This window comes from Bufo bufo, chromosome 1 (assembly GCF_905171765.1).
Source record: "Bufo bufo chromosome 1, aBufBuf1.1, whole genome shotgun sequence".
Lineage (NCBI taxonomy): Eukaryota > Metazoa > Chordata > Amphibia > Anura > Bufonidae > Bufo > Bufo bufo.
In genome coordinates, this window is record NC_053389.1 from 606,037,929 (window position 1) to 606,063,608 (window position 25,680).

At 43.3% G+C, this 25,680-nt stretch overlaps 1 protein-coding gene across 1 annotated transcript; it reads right to left on the minus strand.

The window, feature by feature from the left end:
• NRG4 (neuregulin 4) lies at positions 1-25,680 on the minus strand. The gene is made up of 6 exons (XM_040413601.1): positions 25,462-25,680; positions 25,083-25,152; positions 9,518-9,608; positions 8,987-9,136; positions 6,856-6,936; positions 1-1,191 (listed from the first exon to the last, which is right to left on the minus strand). Exons 2-5 carry the CDS (start codon positions 25,090-25,092, stop codon positions 6,900-6,902), a joined length of 288 nt encoding a protein of 95 aa, XP_040269535.1. The 5' UTR covers positions 25,093-25,152; positions 25,462-25,680; the 3' UTR covers positions 1-1,191; positions 6,856-6,899.

Genomic DNA, 25,680 nt, shown 5'->3' on the forward strand with positions numbered 1-25,680 from the left:
CAACTTCTCCTAGTCTAGCGAGAAGTGAAAAGGTCTAAAACAGGGATGCTGAAACTGCGGCCTTCCAGCTGTTGTAAAACTACAACTCCCACCATTCCCTGCTGTAGGCTGTCCAGGCATGCTGGGAGTTGTAGTTTTGCAACAGCTGGAGGGCCGCAGGTTGGGCATCCCTGTCCTAAAACATAAGCTAGAACTTGTAATTGTAGGGTAGTAAATCATCCCCATTGTGTATATACAACTTTATGTTCTCTTGTTGACTTGCAGCATGACAGAATAGCATGAACCTAACTAATCTTCAGTACTGCCATCAATAAATTCTGGGCTATGCACTCTTTATAACACATTTTACTTAAGTTTACAATGCTCCAGGTGATAAAATAATTTAGACAAAAATGACACATCTTGATACATAGTACTGTCTTTCAGTGATAAAATGGTGAATGTCAAAGAAAATGTATGTAGACATAAACTGTACATACAACACAGAGTTGGTTACTACAAGGGAATACATTATTTCCTTTCTCACATCTAGTTCATTCAATCGAAGAAGTACTTGTACATATATATTCTACTAAGCTTTATATCAGTAAACCCCAAGCCATAATCACATATGAAGACTGTCTAAAGCCAGCTTACTGACCCTCTTTGTAAATGCAAAAAACATAAATCAGATATTTCCCCCGGATCAGTATCACATTAGCCATAAACTAAATGATATTTGTTTGTATTTTCAGAGTCACTGGTCCCAGGTAATCCATCCTTATTTCTGATTTAGTGCTGTTTTCATGGGTCTTGCTAGCCTATAAGTTAATGTTAATACTATAAATGGACAGCAATGACATTCCCTCATCTTGTCTGTCTCCTAGGCTGACTCCAGCTCACATATCTGCCCATTAGAGGACTTTCCTTAAGGTGTAGCTTGAATATTTGTGTTTGTTTTTTTTGCAGATTCTGTCCTGCATCATATGACCAATTATCTAGGTAGATTCATGTGATCAGATCCAGGATGTGCAATAAGTGTTTCAGGGAGGATTCCCAGAGAGCGTAACAGCAGAAACTATGTTCTACTCCGGATCCTAAATCTGTGGGAGCCACAAAGGATCTTCTTGTAAAGCAAATCATCATACTACTTTTAATGAACTTCATTTCAAAGGTCCAGTCTTCCATAAGGCAGCACAGGTCTTCTTATACCTATCCAAAAGACATATAGTTTCAGGAATGTATGGTGTAATGCAAAGTCTATAGAAATAAAGATCAAAGTCAGTTTCAGATGGCTACAATATAACCACATTTTAATATCCATATTATGGCTGCACGACTGCAATCCTCCACTCCTGCAGTTCCACTGAGCCAAAACTAGTTTAAAGTGATCCTCCAGAATCTCTGAATAAAGTTCATTCTCTTCAGTATTTGTGGCAGTTACCTGATGTCCAGCTTCTTTTCACTAGTAACTTAGTAATCTCTACTTCATAGTCAATCTGTCCTTGCTGTAATTGCTGTAAGAGAAATCAGTTCTCCATACACGGACTTCCTGATGAGCCTCTGATAGACTGCTGTTTACACATATGTATTCCCTTATATATTCCCCTTTCCCTCTTCCAGGAGCACTATTGAATGCACCCTCTGTCTGCAATAAACTTTCCTACATTCACAACATTTTCATCTCCAATAAACATGGTGGGAAAGTTGGTCTTCTCCTATCCTATCGGACAACAGCTCCTTTAGCCCAACTCCATGGCTACCCTCTATTATGCTTCCTTCATTTAAAGTACACTCTGTCTGCATCTACTCTCCCTCTAACCTTCAAGTGGCTGCCATCTACCGCCATCCAGGCCCAGCCACTCCTACACTTTCTTTCCGCTGATATCCCCACTATCATCATGGTTGACTTGAACATCCCCATTAATATTTTCAACTCAGCTGTCTTCTAGCACTTCCTCCTTTGGACTCTCACAGTGGTCCATAGTCACCCACTGAATCTTATCGTTACCCACATCTGTTCCCTAGCTAAACTATCTAAATCGCCTCTATCTCTATCCAACTACAATCTACTTACATTCTAAGGAGAACTTTGTCACATACAAACTATCCCTTGTCAATTTTAGGCTACTTTCACACTAGCGTTCGGAGCGGATCCGTCTGATGTTTCATCAGACGGATCCGCTCCGATAATGCAGACGTTCGCATCCGTTCAGAACGGATCCGTCTGCATTAAAACTTAGAAAATTTTCTAAGTATGAAAGTAGCCTGAGCGGATCCGTTCAGACTTTACATTGTAAGTCAATGGGGAACGGATCCGCTTGAAGATTGAGCCATATGGTGTCATCTTCAAGCGGATCCGTCCCCATTGACTTACATTGTAAGTCTGGACGGATCCGCTCGCCTCCGCACGGCCAGGCGGACACCCGAACGCTGCAAGCAGCGTTCAGGTGTCCGCTCACTGAGCGGAGGCTGAGCGCTGGCAGGCGGATGCATTCTCAGTGGATCCGCCTCCACTGAGAATGCATTGGGGCCAGACGGATGCGTTCGGGGCCGCTCGTGAGCCCCTTCAAACGGAGCGCACGAGCGGACACCCGAACGCTAGTGTGAAAGTAGCCTTAGTCTGCACTTGCTGTTGCAAAACAGGCCAACTATTTAACACATTTAACTCTCTCCTCTGTCAAGCAGTACTCATCTCAGCAAAACACTTTGCCACTGAAACAGTGCTACTTGAAACAAAAGATTGAGAATATCAAAGAAAGCGTAATTCTGCAGTAAGACAGCCTGTCTACACATCTATTCAGTTCTCTTCCTAAAAAAAAAACCTTTCTCCACCAACAGAAGAAAAACTTTCCACCCTACTCTCCAGATCACATCTCACCACCTGTGTGCTTGACCTGATCCCATCCCACCTCACCACAGTGTTTATCCCTGCCCTAACTCATCTCTTCAATCTATCCTACTAACCACTGATGTCTTCCCCTCATGTTTTAAACATGCTACTATTACACCCATTCTCACAAAGCTTTCCCCTTACCCATCTTCTTTGTTTAGCTATGGCCCCATCTCACTTCTCCCATGTGTTTTAAAGCTACTTGAACAACATGTCTACCTTGAACTGTCCTCCCACCTCTCTTCTTGTTCTCTCTTTGACCGGCTATAATCTGGCTCCCAACCTCACCACTCAACTGAACCTGCCCTTACCAAAGTCACTAAAGACCTGCTAACTGCCAAATCCAAAAAATATTACTCTGTACTCCTCCTCCTTGACCTGTCCTCTGCCTTTGACATAGTTGACCACTCCCTTCTGTTACAAACTCTCATCTCTTGGTGTCACGGACTTGGCCCTCTTCTGGATCACCTCATATTTCACAGATTTAGTGACATTTAGGGGGTCATTTATCAAACTGGTGTAAAGTAGAACTGGCTTAGTTGCCCATAGCAACCAATCATTCCTTCTTTCATTTTGGACAGCTCCTTTGGAAAATGAAAGGAGGAATCTGATTGGTTGCTATGGGCAACTAAGCCAGGTCTACTTTATACCAGTTTGATAAATGTGGCCCATTCACACACCGCCTTCTTGTCTCATCCCCTCTCTGTTGGAGTCCCCCAAGGCTCTGTCCTAGGACCCCTACTCTTCTCAATCTATACCTTCGACCTAGGATACTTCATAGGATTTCATGGCATTTAGTATCACTTTTATGCTGATGACACACAAATTTACCTCTCTGATCCAGATGTCACCTCCCTAATATCCAGAATCCTACAATGCCTATGTTTGCAGTGGGATGCTAAAGTTTGGGCAACCTTGTTAATCGTCATGATTTTCCTGTATAAATCGTTGGTTGTTACGATTAAAAAATGTCAGTTAAATATATCATATAGGAAACACACACAGTGATATTTGAGAAGTGAAATGAAGTTTATTGGATTTACAGAAAGTGTGCTCTAATTGTTTAAACAAAATTAGGCAGGTGCATAAATTTGGGCACTGTTGTCATTTTATTGATTCCAAAACCTTTAGAACTAATTATTGGAACTCAAATTGGCTTGGTAAGCTCAGTGACCCCTGACCTACATACACAGGTGAATCCAATTATGAGAGAGTATTTAAGGGGGTCAATTGAAACTTACAATTCCCTCCTCTTTTAATTTTCTCTGAAGAGTAGCAACATGGGGTCTCAAAACAACTCTCAAATGACCTGAAGACAAAGATTGTTCACCATCATGTTTCCACAGTTAGGAACATATTGAGGAAATGGAAGACCACAGGCTCAGTTCAAGTTAAGGCTCGAAGTGGCAGACCAAGAAAAATATCGGATAGACAGAAGCGACGAATCGTGAGAACAGTCAGTCAACCCACAGACCAGCACCAAAGACCTACAACATCATCTTGCTGCATATGGAGTCACTGTGCATTGTTCAACCATTCAACGCACTTTTCACAAGGAGATGCTGTATGCGAGAGTGATGCAGAGGAAGCCTTTTCTCCGCCCACAGCACGAAAAGTGCCGCTTGAGGTGGGCTAAAGCACATTTGGACAAGCCAGCTTCATTTTGGAATAAGGTGCTGTGGACTGATGAAACTAAAATTGAGTTATTTGGCCATAACAAGGGGAGTTATGCATGGAGGAAAAATAACACAGCATTCCAAGAACAACACCTGCTACCTACAGTAAAATATGGTGGTGGTTCCATCATGCTGTGGGGCTGTGTGGCCAGTGCAGGGACTGGGAATCTTGTCAAAGTTGAGGGACGCATGGATTGCACACAGTATCAGCAGATTCTGGAGACCAATGTCCAGGAATCAGTGACAAAGCTGAAGCTGCGCCGGGGCTGGATCTTTCAACAAGACAACGACCCTAAACACTTCTCAAAATCCACTAAGGCATTTATGCAGAGGAACAAGTACAACGTTCTGGAATGGCCATCTCAGTCCCCAGACCTGAATATAATTGAAAATCTGTGGTGTGACTTAAAGAGAGCTGTCCATGCTCGGAAGCCATCAAACCTGAATGAACTAAAGATGTTTTGTAAAGAGGAATGGTCCAAAATACCTTCAACCAGAATCCAGACTCTCATTGGAACCTACAGGAAGCGTTCAGAGGCTGTAATTTCTGCAAAAGGAGGATCTACTAAATATTGATTTCATTTCTTTTTTGTGGTGCCCAAATTTATGCACCTGCCTAATTTTGTTTAAACAATTAGAGCACACTTTCTGTAAATCCAATAAACTTCATTTCACTTCTCAAATATCACTGTGTGTGTCTCCTATATGACATATTTAACTGACATTTTTTTATCGTAACAACCAAAGATTTATACAGGAAAATCATGACGATTAACAAGGTTGCCCAAACTTTCGCATCCCACTGTATATCCTCCTCCTTCTCCTCTCACTTTCTAAAATGTAACATGGAAAAAAATGAATTTATCATCTTTTTGCTACCTCACTCAGCCCTGCTAACAGACCTATCTATCACAGTCAATGGCTGCTCACTCTCCCCAGTCAACCAAGTATGCTGCCTTGACGTAACCTTTGATTCTATTCTGTCCTTCAAACCTGCCGCCTCCAACTCCAAATTATCTTTCAGATCTGCCCATTCCTTTACTAGGAGTCTGCAAAAATGCCTTTATATGCCCTCATCATCTTGTACCTAGACTACTGTAACATCCTCCTCTGTGGCCTTTGATCTCACGCCCCTTGTAATTCACCTCTTCACCCTTAGGCCCCTTGCAGACGAGTGTTTGTCACGCTGCGAGTCCGCAGCGCAGCTCCCGGCCTGACCTCCCAGCACTGACGGGGTCACATAACATTATATTGATTTATGATGCTATGTAACCCTTACAGTTCTGGAATGTATTGGATAACACTGACATAATGCTGCCAGTATTATCCAATACATTCCAGAACTGTAAGCGTTACATGGCATCATAAATCAATATAATGCTATGTGACCCCCGTTAGTGCTGGGAGGTCAGGCCGGGAGCTGCGCTGCGGACTCGCAGCATGACAAATGCTCGTCTGCAAGGGACTTTACTCTTCTGTCTCTTCTCTCTGCCAATCCCATCACTGGCTCCCCATTGCCCAGAGAATCCAGTACAAAACACTAAAAATGACATAAAAGGACGTCCACAACCTGTCCCCTCCATACATCTGTGACATGAAATCCTAGAACCTTCCCACAAGCAATCTTCGATCCTCACAAGATCTCCTTCTCTACTCTTCTCTAATCTGCTCTTCCCACAATCGCCTCCAAGATTTCTCCCGTGTATCCCCCATACTCTGGAACTCTCTACCTCAACACATCAGACTCCCACCTACTGTGGAAACCTTCAAAAGAAACCTAAAAATCGACATCTTCAGACAAGCCTACAACCTACAGAAACCCTGCTGCTCCTATACCAATGTATGACCAGCTTCTACCCTCACCTACTGTATCGTTCCCTCATCCATTGTAGATTGTAAGCTCTCACGGGCATGGCCCTCTCTCATTCTGTACCAGTTTCTAACCTGTCTTGTTCATGATTATTGTACTTGCTTTATATTATGTATTTGCACCCCTTTTCATATGTACTGCTCTATGGAAATAATGACGCTATAATAATAATATGCAACAGCCAATCAGAGGAGGCAGAGCTGCAGAAGGGAAGAAGAGCGCAGCAGCTTTAACCAATGATGCATCAGGAGGTGTCTTAGACTACTTCAGGATCTTTAAAGATACTGTAGCTAAGTTTTATTACTAGATGAAGCTGAGCCTAAAATGCAGCTATACACCACAGCCTGAGAAAGAGAAATAAGTACTAGCTTACATATCATTTTTAGGTCCTGACTGGTTGAAGATCATCACTAGAAAATATTAAGATTTACAACTACCTCAGCTTATCTGGATTTCCACTGGATCCACACAGCTGTCATATTTATGGTCCGTCTTCTCTACGATTCTTTAATTTTCTCCTGCAAAGTTATAAAATGTAGATATTAGAAATAAACTTTGTCAACATAAAATGTAACAACTTGGGGACAAGATCAAATTTTTATGAAGTTGTAACTGAAACCACACAGTGATGACTAGTGTTAAGATCCAGTCAATGAGTATGTTATTTAATTTTTAAAGAAAAATGTTTTTAGTGGATCGAGGTGCTGATATGCCTTTAAATGTCATGCATCCTGTGTTTGGAGTAACTTCATTTTTGTTAGGCCTCCTGCACACGAACGTATTTTTTTGCGGTCCGCAAAAACGGGTCCCGTTTTTCCGTGATCCGTGACCGTTTTTTCGTCCGTGGGTCTTCCTTGATTTTTGGAGGATCCACGGACATGAAAAAAAAGTCGTTTTGGTGTCCGCCTGGCCGTGCGGAGCCAAACGGATCCGTCCTGAATTACAATGCAAGTCAATGGGGACGGATCCGTTTGACGTTGACACAATATGGTGCAATTTCAAACGGATCCGTCCCTATTGACTTTCAATGTAAAGTCTGGAGTCCCTTTTATACCATCGGATCGGAGTTTTCTCCAATCCGATGGTATATTTTAACTTGAAGCGTCCCCATCACCATGGGAACGCCCCTATGTTAGAATATACTGTCGGATATGAGTTAGATCGTGAAACCTCATTTCCGACAGTATATTCTAACACAGAGGCGTTCCCATGGTGATGGGGACGCTTCTAGTTAGAATATACTACAAACTGTGTACATGACTGCCCCCTGCTGCCTAGCAGCATCCGATCTCTTACAGGGGGCCGTGATCAGCACAATTAACCCCTCAAGTGCCGCACCTGAAGGGGTTAATTGTACTATCATATCCCCCTGTAAGAGATCAGGGCTGCCAGGCAGCAGGGGGCAGACCCCCCCCTCCCCAGTTTGAATATCATTGGTGGCCAGTGCGCCCCCCCCCCTTCCTCCCTCTATTGTAATAAATCGTTGGTGGCACAGTGTGCGCCCCCCCCCTTCCTCCCTCTATTGTAATAAATCGTTACCAGTAGGTGGAGCTCCCGGCCGGACACGAACATCCCAGCAGCCGGTAAGTATGAATCTTCTACTATTGTACTATTGCTATGTAACCATGGCAACCAGGACTGTAGTAGCGTCCTGGTTGCCATGGTTACCGATCGGAGCCCCAGCGATTAAACTGGGACTCCGATCGGAACTCCGCTGCCACCAATGATGATTGGGGGGGGGGGGGGGGAGATGGGAGGCCGCACACTGGCCACCAATGTTGTTAATGCTATAGATGGGGGGCGCACACTGTGCCACCAACGAATTATTACAATAGAGGGAGGGAGGGGGGGCGCACACTGTGCCACCAACGAATAATTACAATAGAGGGGGGGGGGGGGCGCACTGGCCATCAATGATATTCAAACTGGGGAGGGGGGGGGGGGTCTGCCCCCTGCTGCCTGGCAGCCCTGATCTCTTACAGGGGGATATGATAGTACAATTAACCCTTTCAGGTGCCGCACCTGAAGGGGTTAATTGTGCTGATCACGGCCCCCTGTAAGAGATCGGGTGCTGCCAGGCAGCAGGGGGCAGTCTTGTACACAGTTTGTAGTGTATTCTAACTAGAAGCGTCCCCATCACCATGGGAACGCTTCTGTGTTAGAATATACTGTCGGTTCTGAGTTTTCACGAAGTGAAAACTCAGCTTTGAAAAAGCTTTATGCAGACGGATCTTCGGATCCGTCTGTATAAAAACTAACCTACGGCCACGGATCACGGACACGGATGCCAATCTTGTGTGCATCCGTGTTCTTTCACGGACCCATTGACTTGAATGGGTCCGTGAACCGTTGGCCGTGAAAAAAATAGGACAGGTCATATTTTTTTCACGGCCATGAAACACGGATCACGGATGCGGCTGCAAAACGGTGCATTTTCCGTTTTTTCCACGGACCCATTTAAAGTCAATGGGTCCGCGAAAAAAAACGGAAAACGGCACAACGGTCACGGGTGCACACAACGGTCGTGTGCAGGAGGCCTTATTGGAAGGAATGTCATTAATGGCTTACCTGCTACAATAGACAACTAATCCCAAAAATATCAGGCCCAAGAAAGTGCCTAAAACCAGGAAGTTAATCAAAAAGTTGCTTCGGGGTTCTGTGTCCACACTAGATAAGAGGATTTCTTCACACCGCTCGCCTGTGTAGTTGTCAATACATCTGCAGAATATAAAAGCAATTCAAGTTATTAGCTGTGAGGCCCATCAACCCATATCAGTTGCTTCTCCACTGAATTTACTAGATAGGTGGTCACACTTACACACAGCTTTCTCCATTTGCAGCATGTGGGAGTTACGAAAAGCCAAGAGCTGTTTACATTTAATTTAACAAGGAGGTGGATGCTGTGAATTGGTGGAACCTAATTATATGGGTTATCATATGTATTATACAAGGACAGTCAGTGCATTCTACCTCTGTTTCCTAATAAACCATACATACAACCACCACCACCACCACCACCACAAACACATCTATGGTATTGAAGCACTAAATGGTGAAATACAGTATAGCAAGTTAAGGAACATATATCATGCCACTTACCTGCAGAGTTGCTTAGGACCTATGCTGTAACATATACCTCCATTCATACAGAAACTTTTCTGCCCTTTCGCTGTACAGGGTTCTCCATGACCTGAAACACAAGGTGGATCCAGTGTAAACAAAGCTAGAATCACATGCCGCGCTACTTCTTTTATCAAATGTGGCAACATCTACAACACAGATACAAACAGAGAGAAACTGCCTTGCTGGTCTCTAAGTTATCTAACATTCCCAAATCACATGGCTCACATTGTGGCTTCATCTGATTTCTGGTGTAATTTGAGGCAAAATTTGGTGCATTTCATTTTAGACATATCTATGATGAAAGTATCCACTGCAACTTGCCCACTAAGGGGGCATGTTTCATGTGAAAAGGGACGTTGCTTAAAGGGGCTGTCCCACATACATTTTCTACAGTTTTCAAACCAGCTCCTGGATCTGAATACTTTTGTAATTGCATGTAATTAAAAATTTACCAACAAAGAGAACAGGTACCATAGAATACCCAAAATATCAAATTCTTTATTAAGACATAAAAACATGAACACTAATACAAATGTGTAGAGACAATACAAAGTGCCCACAGTGGCAGCTCACTCACACATTGCTGGATATCGGGTAAGAGAGATTTGACCTCCTCGGTAAACATATTATCTGCATCCCATTGATGTATAAGAAATGTATACTTTAAAACCGAACCGGCCAGACCACTAAGGCTTCATCTACACCCGGCAAACTTGCACTAATTGTCTTAGATAGCTGTAGATAGCTTATATGATAGACGTGCTGCTCCAGATAAATAGTGTACAGATTTCTAATACTCCAGCTGTGGATACTGTATGTGAATTACATTGCTTTGCTACAGTATCGTTGTGAGCTGCCACTGTGGGCACTTTTGTATTGTCTCTACACATTTGTATTAGTGTTCATGTTTTTATGTCTTAATAAAGATTTTGATATTTTGGGTATTCTATGGTACCTCTTCTCTTTGTTGGTAAATATATTAAGGAGGTACACCCGTGTAAGCACCAGGTTGTGTCGATCCAGTTGATTATATTAATGTAATTAAAAATGTATTATAGCTACTAAGTTATTCAATATAATGTATCTGTATAGCGCCACCTACTGTTTGTTTCTTTCTTATTTGTTTGTCCTGATCACTGAGAAGGCCACACATGCTCAGTTTCCTCCTTGAACTGCCTCCTGAGCTGTGATAGGGAGCGACAGAAGAAAGATACGCCCCCTGAGAAAGACACTTCTCTTGAGTTGCCAGCTTGATATACAGTGGATATAAAAAGTCTACACACCCCTGTTAAAATGTCAGGTTTCAGTGATGTAAAAAAATTAGACAAAGATAAATCATTTCAGAACTTTTTCCACCTTTAATGTGACCTATAAACTGTACAACTCAATTGAAAAACAAACTGAAATCTATTAGGTGGAGGGAAGAAAAAATATAAAAATAAAATAATATGGTTGCATAAGTGTGCACACCCTTAAACTAATACTTTGTTGAAGCACCTTTTGATTTTATTACAGCACTCAGTCTTTTTGGGTATGAGTCTATCAGCATGGCACATTTTGACTTGGAAAGATTTGCCCACTCTTTTTTGCAAAAACACTCCAAATCTGTCAGATTGCGAGGGCATCTCCTGTGCACAGCCCTCTTCAGATCACCCCACAGATTTTCAATCGGATTCAGGTCTGCTCTCTGGCTGGACCATTCCAAAACTTAAATCTTCTTCTGAGGAAGCCATTCCTTTGTTGATTTGGATGTATGCTTTGGGTCGTTGTCATGCTGAAAGATGAAGTTCCTCTTCATGTTCAGCTTTCTAGTAGAAGGCTGAAGGTTTTGTGCCAATATTGACTGGTATTTGTAACTGTTCATAATTCCCTCTAGCTTAACTAAGGCCCCAGTTCCAGCTGAAGAAAAACAGCCCCTTGGCATGATGCTGCCACCACCATGCTTCACTGTGGGTATGGTGTTCTTTTGGTGAGGTGCAGTGTTGTTTTTACGCCAAACACATCTTTTGGAATTATGGCCAAAAAGTTCAACTTTGGTTTCATCAGACCATAACACCTTTTCCCACATGCTTTGGGGAAGACCTCAGATGTGTTTTTGCAAAATGTAGCCTGGCTTGGATGTTTTTCTTCGTAAGAAAAGGCTTTCATCTTGCCACTCTACCCCATAGCCCAGACATATGAAGAATACGGGAGATTGTTGTCACATGTACCACACAGCCAGTACTTGCCAGATCTTCCTGTAGCTCCTTTGATGTTGCTGTAGGCCTCTTGGTAGCCTCCCAGACCAGTTTTCTTCTCGTCTTTTCATAAATTTTGGAGGGACGTCCAGTTCTTGGTAATGTCACTGTTGTGCCATATTTTCTCCACTTGATGATGATGATGTCTTCACTGTGTTCCATGGTATATCTAATGCTTTGGAAATTCTTTTGTACCCTTCTCCTGACTAATATCTTTTAACAATGAGATCCCTCTGATGCTTTGGAAGCTCTCTGTGGACCATGGCTTTTGCTGTGGGATGCAACTAAGAAAATTTCAGGAAAGACCAACTAGAGCAGCTGAACTTTATTTGTAGTTAATCAGAGGCACTTTAAATGATGGCAGGTGTATGCTGACTCCTATTTAACATGATTTTGAATGTGATTGCTTAATTCTGAACACAGCTACATCCCCAGTTATAAGAGGGTGTGCACACTTTGCTTTCTTCCCTCCACCTAAAAGATTTCAGTTTGTTTTTCAATTGAGTGGTACAGTTTTATAGGTCACATAAAAAAAAAAGTGGAAAAAGTTCTGAAATGATTTATCTTTGTCTCATTTTTTTACATCACAGAAACCTGACATTTTAACAGGGGTGTGTAGATTTTTTATATCCACTGTAAATCTAGCAGAACAATTGGCGCAATGAATGGGGAGATCTCTGGATCCATGTGAGGTACAGGGCTGGTTCTAGCTTTGTTGGAAAGAGATTGTTATGTACTATATTATGTCTGGTTCTTATGTTTTACATTAATCATGGGATAACTCCTTTAACTTTTAAGTGATGTTCGCAGCCTGCGACTCCAGTCCTGAGTACTGACTCCTGCATGTCCATATTCTGGTCTGCAGCTTGTTTACTTCTTTCTAAGCATGATCCCCTGATCAACTGTAACCAACAACTGGCTTCAGCGGTGACATGTCCAGAAGAGACACGTCACCACTGAAGTCTGTCTAGTTCCCCTTACACTGACAGATTCAGCAGATGATTGGAGGGAGGGAAGCCTTCCTTCCTGGAAAGCGACTGCTTGTCAGTGAGGGAGACCATTGTATTTACATGCAGCGATCTCCACAGTATGGGGAGGAGCAATCTCTAATGCCATCCCCATACAGAATCATTGTTTACCGGCAGCAGAGTGCATGATCCAGTGGCATCGCTACAGGGGTGTAGGGGGGGGCAATTGCCCCCCCTAGGTTATTCCTTGCCCCCCCCCCCCCCCGGGTGCCCCCCCACTGATTTCCCAAGGCAGCTGCGCTGCCTCTTGAGCCCCAATGGCTGGCGAATACTAATGCGCGCTTCCATTATGGAAGCGCTCATTAGTACCGAAGGACCAGGAAGCGGTTAACGCTCTGTACTTACCACTTCCTGGTCCTCGGCTGTCGGCTGTGCAGGGCTGCGCACAGCGTGAGGGTGCACTGTGACTTCACGCTGTGCGTGCCAGTTCAGAGCACAGCCGACAGAGGAGGAAGAAAATCGCGGGCGGCGAGGAGCGGCAGAGTCCAGAAGCAGGAAAGGTAAGTGTTTTTTATTTTATAAAAAATTAGGCTGCTGGGGACATAATGGGGGCTAATGAGGCATATGGGGGCTAATGAGAGGCATAATGGGGGCTAATGAGGCATATGGGAGCTAATGAGGCATAAGGGCTGATAATGGGGGTTAATGAGGCATAAGGGCTGATATGGGGGCTAATGAGAGGCATAATGGGGCTAATGAGAGGCATATGGGAGCTAATGAGGCATATGGGAGCTAATGAGGCATATAGGAGCTAATGAGGCATAAGGGCTGATAATGGGGTTAATGAGGCATAAGGGCTGATCATGGGGGCTAATGAGAGGCATAATGGGGGCTAATAAGAGGCATAATGGGGGCTAATGAGGCATAAGGGCTGATATAGGGGCTAATGAGGCATGGGGGCTGATGGGGTGATGAGAGGCATAATTGAAGCTAATGAGAGGCATAATGGGGGCTAATGAGAGGCATAATGGGGGCAAATGAGAAGCATAATAACAGTGTCATCCACAGATCCCCCATAACAGTGTCATCCACAGATCCCCCATAACAGCGTGTCATCCACAGATCACCCATAACAGTGCGCCTGCACACTGAGGAGAGACAGAAAGGAGGCTGAATAGCAGACGACTGAATAGCTTCTTTTGTAAGTAAATTGTTTTATTATAAATGTATCCCTGCATACCGCAATACTCTCGTATTTTGTAATCTTATTTACGGTATATATACTTATTTTGTTTTTTTCAGTAGTATGATTAAGTGGTGAAAATTATTAGTGCCCCTGCATTTTTGACTGTGGTATCTTTGTACCCCCCCTATATATTGTTCCTAGAGTCGCCACTGGCATGATCACATAGGTGACCACACAAGCGATCATATTACCCGATGAACGAACACTTCACTTGTTCATCAGTTAATCGGAAGCACCTTTACACAAGCAGATAATTGCTTACGAGTTTTCGTACAAACGTTTTCGTTGTTAGCGATTATCTGGCTAATGCTCAGCCAGTGTAAAGGGCTCTTAAGTGTTTTCTTTAACAATTTTATTGTATGCGCCCCTGTTGCAGCTTTTCAACTGCACATATGTAGTATTGATTACATCCAAAAAGCTAAGTGTAAGGCTGGGTTCACAAAAACTCACTGGGTGGGAACAAGGTCTGTGAACTATAAATCTGCACCAAAACAGGCAGTTTTAATTCATATTAGACCTCGATAGTTCAGTGTAAAACCAAACCAGGATGGACAACTAGCCACGTGTTCACACATGGAAGAACTACAAGGCAGTGCTACATTCTGCAAATGAACCGTACTTGAGCATTATGACTGCAGCCAATAGTCAGTACATAAACATAACACAATTATTAATCCAACTAACATAAAACCGGAAAAACCTTTTAACCTCGTTCCATTTCAGCAGTTGTAATTACCTCCTCTTCCTCTTCTAGGTATTAGACTCTATTATTAAGCTCTCGGTTACTCTTCAAACTGGATTGCACTTTATCCCATAGCACATGGTGGATACACTCCAGGCCCATCCACCATCTTTTTTAACCACTTCTACTACTGGCTCCTACACTTTCTTTCCACTGACATCCCCACTATCGTCATAGTTGAGTTGAACATCCCCATTGACATTTTCGACCCAGCTGTTTCTAAACTTCTAGCACTTACTTCTTTCTTTGGTCTCTCACAGTAGTCCTCCACAACCACCCACAAAGATGGTCACCCACTGGATCTTATCTTTACCCACATCTGTTCCCTAGCAAAACTAACTCACCTCTCCCTCTATCCAACCACAATCTAGTTACATTCTCTTCACTTGTCTCTTCAGCTGCCCTCCAATCCACAATTTGGCACATTCCCATAGCAACCTTTAAATATCTTGATTTTCACTTGCTTTCTCTCTTCAACCTCCCTCTACTATATGTTCCTTCCATGATGCAAATGCTGCCACTACTTTGTATAACACCACAATAACTACAGCTCTTGACTCAGTCGTCCCCTAATGCATAACCCCTAAAAAATCATTAGGCAACCATGGCACATTAGTCTGACTAAAGAGCTGAGACAAGCTTCTAGGGTAGCAGAGTAGCAATGGAGGAAAACCCATTCTAAAGAGAACTTTATCACATACAATCTATGTCTTTATCACTACAAACCTTCCCACAGTATGGGAAGGAGCGATCTCTAATGCAATCGCTCGTCCCCATACTGGCTCATTGTTTGCCGGCAGCAGATTGTGATTAGACAGCACGATCTGCCGCCGGCAAGCAATGATTTTTAAACCTGCTGAAAGTTTGCGATTGGCCGATGAATGAGAGTTTGCTCGTTCATCGGTTAATTGGCAGCAGTATTATACAGGCAGATCATTGCTAACGAGCCTTACTAAAAATGCGTGTTAGCGATGATCGGCCAAACAATGACCTAGTATAATAAAGGCTTAAGTGTGTTATATATTGTAATCAGTCGCCTCACGATTGCCAAGTCAGCTGTATAACCAAACAGCAAAAAAGGATCCCAATAAATAAATAGGACTGGTTCTGCAAGTACTGTAAATACACTGCTCAAAAAAATAAAGGGAACACTTAAACAACACAATGTAACTCCAAGTCAATCACACTTCTGTGAAATCAAACTGTCCACTTAGGAAGCAACACTGAGTGACAATCAATTTCACATGCTGTTGTGCAAATGGGATCGACAACAGGTGGAAATTATAGGCAATTAGCAAGACACCCCCAATAAAGGAGTGGTTCTGCAGGTGGTGACCACAGACCGCTTCTCAGTTCCTATGCTTCCTGGCTGATGTTTTGGTCACTTTTGAATGCTGGCGGTGCTTTCACTCTAGTGGTAGCATGAGACGGAGTCTACAACCCACACAAGTGGCTCAGGTAGTGCAGCTTATCCAGGATGGCACATCAATGCGAGCTGTGGCAAGAAGGTTTGCTGTGTCTGTCAGCGTAGTGTCCAGAGCATGGAGGTGCTACCAGGAGACAGGCCAGTACATCAGGAGACGTGGAGGAGGCCGTAGGAGGGCAACAACCCAGCAGCAGGACCGCTACCTCCGCCTTTGTGAAAGGAGGAACAGGAGGAGCACTGCCAGAGCCCTGCAAAATGACCTCCAGCAGGCCACAAATGTGCATGTGTCTGCCCAAACGGTCAGAAACAGACTCCATGAGGGTGATATGAGGGCCCGACGTCCACAGGTGGGGGTTATGCTTACAGCCCAACACCGTGCAGGACGTTTGGCATTTTACAGAGAACACCAATATTGGCAAATTCGCCACTGGCGCCCTGTGCTCTTCACAGATGAAAGCAGGTTCGCGCTGAGCACATGTGACAGACGTGACAGAGTCTGGAGACTCCGTGGAGAACGTTCTGCTGCCTGCAACATCCTCCAACATGACCGGTTTGGCATTGGGTCAGTAATGGTGTGGGGTGGCATTTCTTTGGAGGGCCACACAGCGGGGTAGCCTGACTGCCATTAGGTACCGAGATGAGATCCTCAGACCCCTTGTGAGACCATATGCTGGTGCGGTTGGACCTGGGTTCCTCCTAATGCAAGACAATGCTAGACCTCATGTCAAAAACACAGAAATATAGTGGCAATTCTGGAGGAGCTGCTCAACCCCTAACACTGTAGCGTGTTTTTCATTGGGGGAGCAGCCCCACCGCATGTGGACCGCAGCAATCGACTATCCCCAGCAAAATATGCATACAATGGAGGATGTCGGCGCGGTCCACATGCACCACAAAGGCATCCTACACAAAATGGAGCATCGTGCGGATGAAAATATAATCATATAAATCACAGAAAGAATGCACCAAACGGATATGCCACTGACTATACTGGCTAGTCATAAATGCAGATATTAAAAGCTGAGACTTTCGCCAATATATTCCTGTCAGGAAAATATCGGAGCCCATCATGCACCACGTCACGGTCACTCAGCATGGCAGAGGGTCCTACCACTGCTCTAACTATGGTGTGAACAAGGTCTGAAGGTGATGAAATCCAGCTCACAGCCAAGCTTCCACACAACCACCCAGCAGGAAAACTAGTGCAATGTGAACAAAGCCAGACTGTAAGCCACACCCAAATCAGACCATGTGATGGAGGTTAACAGGTGCAAAAGAGTGTTTAAATGCCAGGTAAAGGCACACACACTACATATCAAACAAGACAAAAACACAGAAATATAGTGTCAATTCTGGAGGAGCTGCTCAACCCCTAACACTATAGCGTGTTTTTCATTGGGGGAGCAGCCCCACCGCATGTGGACCGCAGCAATCGACTATCCCCAGCAAAATATGCATACAATGGAGGATGTCGGCGCGGTCCACATGCACCACAAAGGCATCCTACACAAAATGGAGCATCGTGCGGATGAAAATATAATCATATAAATCACAGAAAGAATGCACCAAACGGATATGCCACTGACTATACTGGCTAGTCATAAATGCAGATATTAAAAGCTGAGACTTTCGCCAAGTTCCTGCAAGACGAAGGCATTGATGCTATGGATTGGCACACCTGTTCCCCAGACCTGAATCCAATTGAGCACATCTGGGACATCATGTCTCACTCTATCCACCAACGTCACGTTGCACCACAGACTGTCCAGGAGTTGGCAGATGCTTTAGTCCAGGTCTGGGAGGAGATCCCTCAGGAGACCGTCCGCCACATCATCAGGAGCATGCACAGGTGTTGTAGGGAGGTCATACAGGCACGTGGAGGCCACACACACTACTAAGCCTCATTTTGACTTGTTTTAAGGACATTACATCAAAGTTGGATCAGCCTGTAGTGTGTTTTTCCACTTTAATTTTGAGGGTGACTCCAAATCCAGACCTCCATGGGTTGAAAAATTTAATTTCCATATTATTTTTTTTGTGTGTGATTTTGTTGTCAGCACATTCAACTATGTAAAGAACAAAGTATTATAGAAGAATATTTAATTAATTCAGATCTAGGATGTGTTATTTTTGTGTTCCCTTTATTTTTTTGAGCAGTGTATATCAAAAAGTGTATAAAGTATACAAAAATTCATTACGTTACCAAAAGTATGAATAACACAAATATTGCACAATATAAAAGGATAACCTAGCTAATAGTTAGTAGTAGAGTTATTAGAGTTATTCATAGATAATAACACAATAAAAAAAGAAATATCACAAATAAAAATACATTAATATAACTAATATAAATATATAATCACAATCCTGGCCCACCAGCAGCCAAAGTGGAGCCCTCGCCAATATGGCTACTGTTCATATAACAAATGAATTATATGCAGATAGCGCTGTATTGGGTCACTTATGTACCTATGGGGTTATTGAGTATTGATATTGTACTATAACAGTTTGTGCTATTTACTCGATAAATCGGTGCCACCCAATGTCATAGTGTTTTATACTGGATTCTCTGGGCAATGGAGAGCCAGTGAAGGGACTGGCAGAGAGAAGAAACAGAGGAGTAACGGGGGGAGAGGTCGATTAGGGCTCTTTCACACTTGCGGCAGGACGGATCCGACATGCTGTTCACCATGTCGGATCCGTCCTGCCGCTATTTGGCCGTGCCACTGGACCGCCGCTGCGTCCCCATTGACTATAATAGGGACGGGGGCGGAGCTCCGGCGCAGCACGGCGCAGCACGGCGGTGCACGGCGAAAGCCGCCGGACTAAAAAGTCCTGCATGTCCGACTTTTTAGTCCGGCGGCTTTCGAAATAGTGGCAGGACGGATCCGACATGGTAAACAGCATGTCGGATCCGTCCTGCCGCAAGTGTGAAAGAGCCCTTAGTCAGGCAGCAGAGTTGGAGATAGATTGGAGGGGTGCAAGGGTGCTAGATAGGAGGCCACAGAGGTGCATGTTACAGTAGTCTAGGCAGGAGATGATGAGTGCATGTAAAATAATTTTTGCAGACCCCTGGTTGAGGAATGTGCAGATCTGATAGATATTTTTGAGTTGATGGAGGCAGGAGGTGGAAAAGACCTGGATGTGCAGTTTGAAGGGCAGAGCAGAATCAAAAGTTATCCCAAGGCAGCGGACTTGTGGGACCGGGGAGAGTGTGCAGCTATTGACTGTGAAAGATAGGTCTGTTGGGTGGGCTGAGTGAAATGGAGAAAAGGTGATAAATTCTGTTTTCTCCATGTTTAAGGAGTTTTCTGAGATTTTTATACTGATGACCGATCCTCTGGATAGGTCATCCGTATCTGATCATTGGGGTTCAACACATGGTTATCCCCAGTGATCAGCTGTTTGAGAAGGCAGCGGAACTCCTGTAAACGCTGCAGCCTTCTCTACGCTTTTCCTAGGCCGAGTGACAACGCATTAATGTGTAACGTGGCCTAGGAGCAGCTCAGCCCTATTCAAGTGAATAGGGCTGAGCGCGATTCCAATCTCAACTGCTATACAATGTACGGCACTGTGCTTGGTGAGGTGTGAAAAGGCTGCAGCGCTCACAGGAGCACCACTGCCTTCTCAAAACAGCTGATCGGCACGTTCCAGGTGTCGGACCCCCACTAATCTGATACTAAAATCTCAGAAAACCCTTTTCAGTTTTAGAAAGCGAGAGGAAAAGAAGGATAATATGGCAGATAGGCATTGTGGGATTCTGGATAGTAAAGAGGTGATATCTGTACCAGAAAGGTAAATTAGCGTGTCGTCAGGGTGTAGATCAGGGGTCCTAGGACAGAGTTTTGACGGACATCAACAGAAAGGGGATGAGATGAGGGGATGGTGTGCGAGTAGGAGACATTAAATGTCTGTGAGGTATGAGGTGATCCAGGAGAGGGCCAAGTCTGTGACGACAGGAGATGAGAGAGTTTGCAACAGAAGGGAATGGTCGACGGTGTCAAAGGCAGAGGACAGTGTCAAGATTGTAGCTGGTTAAAGAGGGAGCAGGAACATAGGTGAGAGGACAATTCAAGGTGGATATGTTTTTCAAGTACCTTTTAGGCATATGGGAGTAGTGAAAGGGGCAATAGCTATACAAAGAGGTTGGGTGTGATGGTTGCATGTTTAAAACAGGATACAAAGACACTAGCGCTCAGTGATAGGTTGAAGAGATGGGTTACCGCAGGGATAACTGCTGTGGTGAGGCTGGGTTATATGTGTGTTATTCTTGCTTTTAGTAACTTAATATGTTTTTGTATATACTTTATACATGTTTTGATATTAATACTTGTATTATTACTTAAGTCACCATTATTAAATCACTGCACCCCATCTGCCCCTCTGGATTACAGTCCTTGTCCTTCTTTAGCAGCAAAGGTGAATAACCTTGCCATTGCTAAATACTGGAAATTCTAGATAGTCATTGCTCAATGTCATGATACTAGTTTTTTGATACAAAGGATAAATAGATTAATGGAAGTGTATATCACATATATAACCTCCAAAAATGAGATCTAAATTCCTGTTAATTACTGATAGAAAGACAGACTCACTGTCAGGGATGTTCCCGCGACAGGTGGCAGGAGATCAGTGAGACTGGCAACAGGTGTTTTGATCTGATAGGTTTTCCCTGTGGATCAATAGGAGTCTGTGTTCTTTCTGGTATGGCCACACCCCTTGCCTCAGGTGTTGCTAATGTGGTCATTTAACCTTCCTTATTTATAGTTGCTTCTCCCACAATGCTGTGCAGTTCATAGCTTCAGTTTCAGTTGTGGATTGCTTGTGTGTGGATCTCCGTGGAGTTCCTGGTGCTTCCATAGCCCCTTTGAAGTTAGGTCTTTCCTTTCCCTTTTTGTATTTTGTTTGGGTTCTGTGTGTTGCTTTTCCCTATTGTTTGTATTCGGCCTGAAGGAGACTCCTGTTAGTCCTTCCATTTGGAGGAACAGGTAGTCTCGTCCATGCCATTAGTACCATGGTTCTATAGGGCTAGTTAGGACTCTAGTTATTCCTTTGTATGAACACACCTACCTCTGGGGTCTGTTCATACTGGTAGTCAGTCAGGATCTTGGCTAGGGTTTTACTAGGAGGTGTCCTTCTTCCTTCCCTAGTTCTCAGGCCTGATTCCCTGTTTCCCCCTTCCCTCTTATGCTTGGTGTGGTGTATCCCTCCCACACCGAAGCGTGACACTCACTGCTGGGACCTCCACCACTGATATAACAGAAATGCCCCCAGCTCCCCCTCACCTGCATGACGGCAGTATCTCAATTGGAGATACTCAAACTGCTTATATTTATCTGTCTTTTCAGGCTGACTACTGACAGTTTACGCACACAGTACTATTATTGTAGTACCTATTAGAAAAATATGGCTGTAACATTGAGACCCAAGACTCCCAACCTTGCCTGGTCTTGGCTTTAAGAGATGTCTGAGTGCTATAGTTCTGGATCAGCTGTGAATCAGTTTAATTACGGTGAGCACCATTCTTTTTCCAGTCTGCCCAGTTAGACATGCCCTTATTATAAATATCAGAAGAGAGGGAGAAGTGTAAATACTCCAGAGCTTATGGTGACAGGTTCTCTGAATTTCCTCCTTTACTTCCTGTTGCATCATACAGGGAGTGTGGTAAGACACCTGAAGCTAATTCTTGCGACCGTATCAGATTTTCAAACTTAGTTGTTGCAACACTATTAAACGTGAGTGCAAGAGGCTTCCCAGTTACATCATATGAACAACCCCAATTCCCAAAAAGCTGAGACACTATGTAAAATGTTGCAATAATTTGCAAACTGGGGTGGAAAATGTGAGTGTGGACTGCATATATTTATAGGAGACTGGCACAAGTCACTGTGATAAACCATGTAAGAGAGCTGTAGTAGATCTCAGCCATGGTGACCAGGAATGCTATGGCTGAGCAATATAAACTACAGTTTACATTAAGAACTCTCTGTTTATCCTTTATCCGATGAAATTATGTAATCTTTTGTTGTAACTTTAGATATAATTAGACATGTTAATACAAATAAAATAATTTACAATAATTTACAATACAGCCCTAAGCTCAGAATATCCATCCTCTGGCCATACAGTGTACAGTGAGAAATGGGTAACAATGTATTTGAACTTTTAGGCTCCATATCTCATCATCCTCTGCAGCTGCGAACGTGAGACTGCCATCATTTTATAGGCAATCATCTTGGCTATCTCATACATAAATTGGACTTGCAACTATATGGCATATTATTAGTTATGCAGATTCTTGTCATGTAACTGCATTGTTACTGCTTTGCTCCTGGTGGTGGAACAATCTTTTTCTTCTTGTCTACTACAAATTACGACCTGTTCTCACATTCACTAATAGCTCAGTGTGTTATTAGGTTGATTCCCATTGAAAGGTCATTGGTTCAAATCTGGCTCATCACATGGTCTATCAGTTCTCACAGCAGTGGAGTTGGCTTCTATACTTTGTAATAGTGAGATCACAGACGTCCATGCAAGCACCATGTGACGCGCAATATACTGGAAGTCTGGAATGGTTGCCTGAAAAAAGATGTCCACTGATAGTACTTTTTTGCAAACTCGAGCCAACACTTCTTATGACGATATTGAAGTCGAGGCGACTTCAATATCGTCATAGGAAGTGTTGGCTCGAGTTTGCAAAAAAGTACTATCAGTGGACAGTAGCAGATTGGAAACGGGTGATTTTGGAGCGATGAGATGAAAGTCAATAGACTGGGCTCTGATGGGTGCAAATGGGTTTGGAACAAACAAGGGAAAAGGGGGCTAATGGATCGAGAAATTGAAAGAACTGTCAAGTTCGGTGGAGGAAGCCTGATGATATGGGCTTATTTCACAGCCAAAAGCATTGGATACTTGACCAGAATCGATGGTGAGCTATATGTGAGTATCCTACAAAACAAGTTAGTTCATACACTCGAGTACTACGGGTATGCAAAGGACAACATAGTGTTCCACCAGGACAATGACCCGAAGAAATGGTTCAATGACAATAAAGTAGAGGTACTGGATTGGCCCCCCACAGTCCCCAGACCTCAACCCAATTGAACACTTGTGGGTAGAGTTGAAGAAAAAGCTGTTTTCGTACTCAAGTGAGTCGACCAGTATGCACCAACATTGTGAATGTGTAGAAGAGACCCGGGAACAGATTTCGGTCAAGACATTCTTGAATCTGATCGAGAGCATGCCCAGTAGGATTCAGGCAATGCTGAAAGCCAAAGGTAGATTTACAAAATACTAACAAAATAATAAAAAATTTAATTTAGAATTTTAGGAGCAAAACAATGCAGTTACATGACAAGAATCTGCATAACTAATCATATGCTACATAGTTGCAAGTCCAATTTATGTATGAGATAGCCAAGATGATAGTCTAAAAAAAGATGGTACCAATGATCGTGAGATATGGAGCCTGAAAGTCAAAAGTTCAAAACATTGTTACCCTTTTGCTCATCAGTGTAATTGCACTAGTGGGTATACATCTGGCACTGTACAAATACCAAGCAACATCTATTTAATGAAGTGGCCATATAAAGGACTTACGTAGCTGCTACTTACAATGTCTGATAAGCAGAGAGAGGCAATTACTGGTTTCAGTGGTCTCATTCTGTCTACTGTTATGGCAAACACCAGAATGGACAGCCATATGTAAGGCTGTTTTCACACTGTTTTCGGACCCCCGCGACCAGGTGCTACAGGAACCTAACCCTGGAATTAGTGCTCCCTAATAAGCCCACTCCTGCCTTACTAGGGGATAAAGTATCTTAGTATCTTTAATATTGGGACCTATTTTTCTAATTGCATATCAATAAAGGTTAAGTTTTAAATTGATCATCCTCCAATTTTGCAATATGATTTAGGTGGTCTGATTTAGTTATCTAGTTATCACTTTGTTTATTTATATCCAAGGGAAACATGTTATACATGGCAGATTTACCACAGCAATGTTATAGCTTATTGCATCCAGTTGGATTTCAATTATTTTCAATTATTTTAAAACTGCATGGAGAATGTAAGAATGAATCTCTCTGATCACCATAAGCAACACCACTGTTTTGTTCTGTGCTGTTTTTGCATTACTATTTTAGAATAGAACGCTATTTAATGATGGGCACAGCATCCAGTTATGGAAAGGTATTAAAGCTTGGCCACAACACGACAGCTATTCCTCTATAAACATGCACAGTCAGCTTGGCTGACCGTGCATGTACTCAATAGTGAGATGGGAATAAGCAGCTGACAGACAGCGCTAGCGGCAGCTTATCTCTCTTGAAAACAAAGGGATCAGACATGTTCTATTTCAACAGCTCAATCCTTCCATCACTGCACAACTGCCATCATGGGAGAGACAGTACACCTCATGCACAGTAGATCAGGGAGTTAGTAACCTCTGGCACTTCAGCACGCTTCATTCATTTCTGTGGGACTTCAGAGAACAGCTGAGCAAGTGAGCATGATGGGAGCTGTAGTTTTACAGCAGCTCGAGCTCCGGTAGTTCTGCATTAGATGGTTGGAGTCAGCAGATTCAGCCTATGTCTGTCTAATATGTATTAACACCATGTTAAGAAGACAAGCGGCTGCTCACATAGTCATACATGTATTCACAAGGCAAATAGAAGCTGTTCTAAGAAGTTAAAGTTAATCAAGGACGCAACATTCGGGGAAACAGCTTTGGCTTTTTCCTATTCTAAAGCTTTATGTAAGTTTCCAGAAGGTAACTCATGCAGAAATATGCTCTGCCTTGTGGAAATCAATTGTCAATGCTTTTTTTTAATGCAGAAAATACGTCCCATTTAGCTTAACCATTGTACTCTGACTAGCCAATGATCGATAGAATTACCTCTTTAGTATAACATATAAAAGTACCTGTTGTCATATTATGCAGACAGATAACTTGGTCCGGCTTCAGAGACAATAATATATTGGAGAATCAAGTCTGGAATGATAAAAAAAAAAGAGATATAATTCATTTACAAGCATGTGATTATGGTGATGAACAAATCTCACTGCTAGTGGTGATACATTCACTGCTCTAGGACATGGGCACATTTTTTCTTAATAGAGCATATTCCTTCTAGTAGCAATGTGGTAACCCACCCAGCGCCTCTGGACGGGCAGATCTGTAATTCTTGTCACACAGATTAGGCCCACACACAGTGTGTAACTTCTTCACACGCACACGTGGATTCCATTACTGCACACAATCATATAGTGCTGACACATACGAGTGTGTTCTGTTACTTACAGTATCCTGGCATCTACGGGAGAGATAGCAGAGCTTGTTGCATGTCACTGATCTGTGCACTGTCTGTGCCACCCCATGCAGTCCTACTGTGGATAAGAAGCTTCCTGAGCTCCACACAGCTGCCCCTCCCCTGGGCTGATCTCTCCCTTTTCCTCTTGTTTTTCTACTATCACTTCTTTTTTTCCAGTTTCCAGTAGATTACTAATAGTGGCCTTAATG

Coding starts and splice junctions, on each gene's coding strand:
- NRG4 (XM_040413601.1), bottom strand. Junction 9,137..9,517: donor GGTCCTAAGCAACTCTGCAG/GTAAGTGGCATG, acceptor TATATTCTGCAG/ATGTATTGACAACTACACAG. Junction 6,937..8,986: donor TTAGTTGTCTATTGTAGCAG/GTAAGCCATTAA, acceptor ATAACTTTGCAG/GAGAAAATTAAAGAATCGTA.